General features: G+C 40.1%; 1 protein-coding gene across 1 annotated transcript; it reads left to right on the top strand.

Moving 5' to 3' along the window:
* LOC103502845 (protein transport protein SEC23) lies at nucleotides 1-3325 on the top strand. Its single transcript, XM_008466960.3, has 2 exons — nucleotides 1-1114; nucleotides 1350-3325. The coding sequence occupies exons 1-2, from the start codon at nucleotides 419-421 to the stop codon at nucleotides 3003-3005; spliced, it is 2352 nt and encodes a 783-aa protein (XP_008465182.2). The 5' UTR covers nucleotides 1-418; the 3' UTR covers nucleotides 3006-3325.
* The last annotated feature ends 4011 nt before the right edge of the window (nucleotides 3326-7336 follow it).

Here is a 7336-nt window from a genome sequence, read left to right on the forward strand (position 1 = left end):
ATGAAGAAGAAATGGAACTATCAAACAATTCTTCTTCTACAAAATTGTGAAGCCTTTATCCATTAAATCAACATTTCCGATCAAATTTCGTTTCATTTTCCGGCGATCACATTCCCAAGCCCTAACCCTAACCCTAACCCTAACACTAGGGTTTTCCTTCACTGTCTCACCATTTTCTTTTACTTTCCCAATAACCAAACAGTCTCTTCCAATACCAACTTCAACTCCTTCTCTTTTACTTTTTCGTTTTCCAGCGCAAAAGCGATTCGATTTCTCCATTTTCCATAACTCCCCCATTAAATTAACAGCCCTCTGCTTCTCCCCTCCAGTTTCTGATGCTAAATTAGGGTTGCTTTCATTTCGGACCTTTTCCATGTAATCGACAGTCAGGGCTTTTGCTTGAGACGTCGATTTTCCTATGGATTTCGTTGAACTTGAGGCGATCGAAGGCCTCCGATGGTCATGGAACTCGTGGCCGGTTTCCAAAGCTGAATCGTTGGCTCTCGTAATCCCTCTCAGTGTTATGTGTACGCCATTGATGCAATCCGTCGAGCTCCCTACACTTTCTTATGAACCTCTCTTGTGTCTTAAATGTGGTGCTGTTTTGAACCCCTATGCTCGTGTTGATTACACGTCTCGCATTTGGTTCTGCTCCTTTTGCTACCAGAAGAATTCGTTCCCTCGTTCTTATGCTGATATTGGGGAGACTAATCTTCCCGCAGAGCTTTTTCCGACTTACAGTACGGTGGAATATGCTCCCGGTAGAAAGATGGAGAGCCCTGTTGCGAATTCTGGTTCCAATGTGAATATGAGCCCTAACTATGCAAGGAATCATTCATCTTCCTCTCTTTCAGTATCAGCTTCTTCGTCGCTGCCGGCTGGGGATTCCCGTGGAAATGGGCCTGCTTTTGTGTTCGTTGTTGATAATTGTTCGGTAGAGAAGGAGCTTCAAGCACTTAAAAATGAGTTATTACTCGTTGTGGAACATCTGCCGGAGAATGCTTTAGTGGGATTGATTTCTTTTGATTCAATGGTTCATGTCTATGATCTTAAATTTTCTGAGTGCTCAAGGGTCGTCCTCTTTCCTGGGGAACGTGAGCTCTCCTCACTTCAGGTATTTCTTAATATTTGAATCTCTGTTTTACTTTTCTATCGTTACGAGTCTCTGATACTATTTACTGCACAATGTAGATACCATCTTCTAATGTAGAGACTTTAAAGGCTTTGGTTTTTGGATAAAGAGATATCTTATTTACTATGTTTAGTTATTGAGGTTTAAGAGATGTTGAATTGAGTCTTGGAGCGAGGGAGATTGTTCTGATTCCTTGCTTTGCTTTTGAATCCCTCAGACCCAACAATTGTTGGGGATTTATGGGATGAAGCAGATGCAGCTGGGAAAGACGCCAGTTGTTCCAGCACAAGGATTTTTATTGCCAATATCTGAATGTGAGTTCAATCTCACTACTGCAATTGAAGAGATGAAGACTTCGCTTAACATACCTGGCCATCGACCTCAGAGGGCTACCGGTGCTGCAATATCAGCTGCAGTTGCACTTCTTGAAGGATGCCGAGCTAATTCTGGTTCTCGTGTTATGGTTTTCACCTCTGGCCCTGCAACTGTAGGTCCGGGGATTGTGGTCAATTCAGATATTGCTTACTCTATCAGAACTCATGGAGACATTCTTAATGGTCAGGCTCCTTACTTTAGAAAATCTTGTAGTTTCTACAAGGAAATGTCACAGAGGTTGTGTGATGGATCTATTGTTCTCGATCTTTTTGCCTGCTCTCTTGATCAAGTTGGAGCAGCAGAGCTAAAAGTCCCAGTTGAGAACTCTGGTGGATTCATGATGTTAGGAGAGTCTTTTGAGTCGAATCAATTCAAGAAGTGCTTGCGGCATAGTTTTAGTCGAGATAAAGATGGTGATTTGAATATGTATTTCGATGCGACAATCGAGTTAGTAACCTCAAAGGATGTAAAAATCTGTGGTGCCCTTGGACCTTGCATGTCTCTTCGTAGACCTAACGGTTCGGTGAGCGACAACGAGATTGGTGAAGGTGGTACTTACATTTGGAAGCTGAATACATTGTCCAGTAAAACCTGCATTTCCTTTTTCTTCCAAGTGGGTGAGGTGCAAAAGGTTCAACCTGGATCTGCGTTCTTCATTCAATTTATAACAAAGTACAGAAAAGGAAACCTAGCGGTCCGGAAAAGAGTGACCACTGCTGCTAGGAGATGGGTTGCAAACCATTCACCAGAAATCAAGGCCGGTTTTGATCAAGAAGCGGCTGCATCGGTGATGGCTAGGCTTGCTATTCATCGAGCAGAGACGTGTTATGCTCGTGATGTTATCAGATGGCTCGATGACACATTAATCCGTTTTGCCTCGAAGTTTGGTGATTATATACAAGAGGATCCTTCAACTTTCCGTTTGTCATCTAACTTCTCCTTGTACCCTCAATTCATGTACTACCTAAGAAGGTCCCAGTTTATTGATGTCTTCAACAGTTGTCCTGATGAAACTGCTTTCTTCCGATTAATGCTAAACCGTGAGGGAGTCGTCGGTTCACTTATCATGATACAACCTACTCTTTTCCTCTACTCTTTTGATGGACCTCCTGTTCCTGTACTCCTAGATATTCGATCCATATCCCCAGATGTGATTTTGCTATTTGATTCCTACTTCTATGTTGTTATTCATTATGGTTCCAAGATTGCTCAATGGAGGAAGCTTGGTTATGATAAGGACCCGAATCTCGAAAATTTGAGAAAGCTACTAGAGGCCCCAGAGATCGATGCTGAACAATTGATCGCTGAACGTATTCCAGTCCCTAAGCTTATAAAGTGTGACCAACATAGTAGTCAAGCACGGTTTCTTCTGGCTAAGTTAAACCCGTCTGTTACGCAAAACTCAACTTACAAGGAGGGATCGGACATAATCCTTACAGATGATTTAAGCTTGGAGGTTTTTATAGAACACCTACAGATTCTGGCAGTGCAAGGCTGAAAAAGGATGAGATTTGTAGTTTGTTAGAAGGAAGTTTTTAGTTTATACATAGTGTTGAGGAGAAGTACAAGGGAGAGATGAATTTGGGGTGATTGATTGAGAGTTGTATTTTACCCATTTTTCTTCATAGCTGATGAAATGTAAATAACGGGTTTCCGATCCTACTCCATGCCTGATGAGTTTCAGCCGTTGTTCACCTAAAGAGTTGGTATGGTATAAGTTACACACAATGCAATGTTTGTCTTGTTGATTAGTGAGTAAAAAGTTCTGGGAGTTTTGTATACAAAACCAACTTATCTATACATACTAATTTTTGAAAATCATGTTTGTTTTTTTCACAATTTTTTTACGCATTATTTCTATTTTTTTAATATAAACATTTGAATTGCTAGCCAATTTTAAAAAACAAGAAGCAAGTTTTTGAAAAGTACTTTTATTTTCTCCAAAAGTTGACTTTGATTTTGAAAATGTCCTTGATGTAGACAACAAAATATTAAACCGATGTTTATCGGTTTAATTTAAAAAAATAAAAAACTAAAAACCAAAATGGTTATATACAAACACACACACACATATATATATATTAGAACTAGTGGGTTTAGTCAATTGAGGAGATTTACTCTAAATATTTTTTTCTCTTTATTTTCTATTCATTATCTCTTGTACCTATCGTATGATTATTATAAAATAATAAAACTAAAAACATCGTGGTTTTTCTCCCACTTCTCGAGTTTCCACATAAGTCGGTTTCGTGTTTATTACTTTCAATATGGTATCAGAGCGAAGCAACAACGAAACCTTAGAAAAAAGTTTAGGAAACACCTACACCAAAACAGAAGTTGTTGCCACCCTTGCCATTGTGGACACCACCATGGAAAAACTACTCCAACGGATTTAGACACCGTCAATCTATCCAATGGGCCAACCTTTGCTGCCGTCCACACAACCATCAGCCCAGAAACCACCTCGCGCGTTGCCGTCTGTTGATCTCACTACCCATCCCATTCGCTTCTATACGTCGTTGCCTGCCCAACCTTTTCACCCTTCCAGTCATCCGCACCACACGTGCCGCCCATCGTCGCCAAACAGCAACCTTCAAAACTGTCAAATTTGTCCGTCGACCCTTTACAGCAACCTTTCTTCTATAGGAATGGGGCTGACCAATGCCATAACAAATCGAGGAAGCAGGCGAGTCATCGGCACCCTCCAGTTATGGACAACTCTATGTTTGCGGTCTCGAGATTAACCAAACCTACATGAGAGCTATTTTTGAAGTTGGTGCATCCTCGGCACAGACCGATCTACCGATATATTCCAAGAAACCTGGTAATTTCGCTTCCTAATGTGCCTTCAAATTATATAACTAACTCTACTGCCTTTAATGCTCGATCCTTGACCTATGATAATTAAAAGAATAATGGGAAACCAATTCTCGTTTGTAGCATTTCAAGAAACAATATCATATGAAGGATTAATGTTGGAAACTCCACGGTCGACCCCTAAGAGGTAACAAACGTTCCTCCAATGAGCAATAGAACTCAGGACGTACCGATGTTAGGGAGACTGCCAGCACCTCTCAGCCAACTGGCCCTACTGCTAACCAGACCAGCTCTCCTACTTTAAGTGTCATTGCTCAATCAGGTATGTCTTAGTCCCTTGGCTTTATTAGTGTTGATGGGAAGAATCCCTGGATTTTGGACTCGGGGGCCACATATCACTTGACAGGTTTCTTAGAGCACTTTGTCTCTTATACCCCTTGTGTCGATAAAGAGAAAATTTGGATAGTCGATGGCTCTTTAGCCCCGATTACTGGGAAAGGACAAATAGTTTTCTTTGATGGTTTCTCCCTCCAGAATGTTTTGCATGTGCTGAGCTTTCTTACAATTTGTTATCTATCAGTAAGATCACCCATGAGTCGCACTGTAAAGCTACTTTCTTACCTAAATCTATTTGCTTTCAGGACTTGAGTTCGAGGAGGACGACCGACATAGCATGGAACTTTACATTCTTGATGATGATACCTCTGGTAGTAGTATCTCTACTACTAGTTTACTGTCTTCCTATTTTAGCACTTCTGAACATGACTTTATGTTGTGGCATTTTCGGTTGTGTCGTTCGAACTTTACTTATATGAAATATTTGTTTCCTCATCTCTTTCCCAAAATAGATGTCTCCTTGTTATCTTGTGATGTGTGCATTCGAGCAAAACATCGGGTTTCTTTTCCTTTACAACCATATAAACCCACACAACTGTTTACCTTTATCCATAGTGACGTTTGGGGTTCCTCTAAGGTCACCACTTCATCTGGGAAACGGTAGTTTGTAACTTTCATTGATGATCATACCCATATTACCTAAGGCTACCTTATCACCGATAAATCTGAGGTTTTTTCTATTTTTCAAAACTTCTATTTCACCATTGAAACAAAATTTCATAAAAACAATTCTATTCTTCGAAGTGATAAAGGTTGGGAATTCCAAAACCACAACCTTAGTGAATTTCTAGCCTTTAGGGGGATTATTCATCAAAACTCGTGCACCTACACTCCTCAACAAAATGGAGTGGCCAAGCGAAAAAACCGTCACCTTTTGGAAGTAACCCGTTCCCTTATGCTTTCCACTTCCCTTCCTTCATACCTGTGGGAAGATGTTATTCTTATAGCAGCTCATTTAATCAATAGAATGCCTTCTCGTATCCTTCACCTTCAGACTCCCTTAGAATGTCTTAAGGAGTCCTACCCCTTTACTTGTCTTGTTTCTAAGGTTCCTCTTCGTGTGTTTGAGTGTACCGCTTATGTCCATATTTTGGCCCTAATCAGACCAAATTTACCCCTCGAGCTCAGGCTTATGTGTTTGTTAGGTATCCCCTTCACCAGCGCGACTATAAATGTTTTCACCCGCCGTTCAGGAAATACTTTGTCACTATGGATGTTACTTTCTGTGAGGACCGACCCTATTTTCCCATTAGCCATCTTTAAGGGAAGAGTGTGAGTGAAGAGTCTAACAACACCTTTGAATTTATCGAACCTACTCCTAGTACCTTGTCTGACATTGATCCTCATCCTATAATCCTACCCACAAACCAAGTTCCTTGGAAAACGTATTACAGGAGGAATCTCATAAAGGAAGTTGAGTTCCCTACTAGTCAGCTGTTGGCTCTAGTTCAAGACTCTGAACCTCCTCGAGATCAAAGTATGGAAAACCCTACTGAGCTTTATACTAATAATAAAATGAGTGAGAATGACAAGTCTGATGTTGTTCTTGAAAATGAGGAAGAAAAGAACAGTGGTGATGAGACTGAGGTTAGAATAGAAACCAATAACAATGAAGCTGAACAGGGTCATATATGAGAACTTGTCAAGTATGATCCTTCTCTTGATCTTCTTATTGCACTGAGAAAAGGTACTAGGTCTTATACAAAGCACTTCATATCTAATTATGTGTCATGTGAGAATCTTTCACCACAGTTCAGAGCTTTTACTGCCAGCCTTGACTCTACCACAATACCGAAAAATGTTCACATTGCTTTAGAGTGTCCTGAATGGAAGAATGCTATCATGGAAGAGATGAAAGCTCTTAAAAAGAATAACACTTGAGAGATTTGTGCTCTACCCAAGGGACACAAGCCTGTGGGATGCAAATGGGTGTTCACTCTCAAATACAAAGTAGATGAAACACTTGACTGACATAAGGCAAGGTTAGTTGCAAAAGGGTTTACTCAGACCTATGGTGTTAATTATTCAAAAACTTTTTCTCCTGTTGCTAAGCTGAATACTGTCAGAGTCCTTTTTGTTGTTGCAAACAAAGATTGGTCTCTATATCAACTGGATGTTAAAAATATTTTTCTGAATGAAGATTTAGTAGAGGAGGTCTACATGTGCCCCTCGCCTAGCTTTGAAGCCCAGTTTGGTCAACAGGTTTGTAAACTCTAGAAATTCTTATATGGTATGAAACAGTCACCTAGAGCATGGTTTGACAGATTCACTACTTTTGTTAAGTCCCAAGGGTACAGTCAGGGACATTCTAATCATACTTTATTTTTTCTAAGACAGGGAATATTGCAATTCTGATAGTTTATGTGGATGACACCGGTTTGTCTAGAGATGATCATACAAAAATCAGTCAACTTAAGCAGAGAATGAGTAATGAATTTGAAATCAAGGATTTGGGAAATCTGAAATATTTCATTGAAATAAAGGTGGTCAGATCTAAAGAAGGTATCTCCATGTCTAAAAGAAAATACACCTTTGATTTGCTAACCGAGATAGGTATGTTAGGATGTCGTCCTGTTGATGCTCCTATTGAATTCAATTGTAAACTAGGAAACTCTG

Source organism: Cucumis melo, chromosome 5, assembly GCF_025177605.1.
Source record: "Cucumis melo cultivar AY chromosome 5, USDA_Cmelo_AY_1.0, whole genome shotgun sequence".
In the NCBI taxonomy this organism is placed as follows: Eukaryota; Viridiplantae; Streptophyta; class Magnoliopsida; order Cucurbitales; family Cucurbitaceae; genus Cucumis; species Cucumis melo.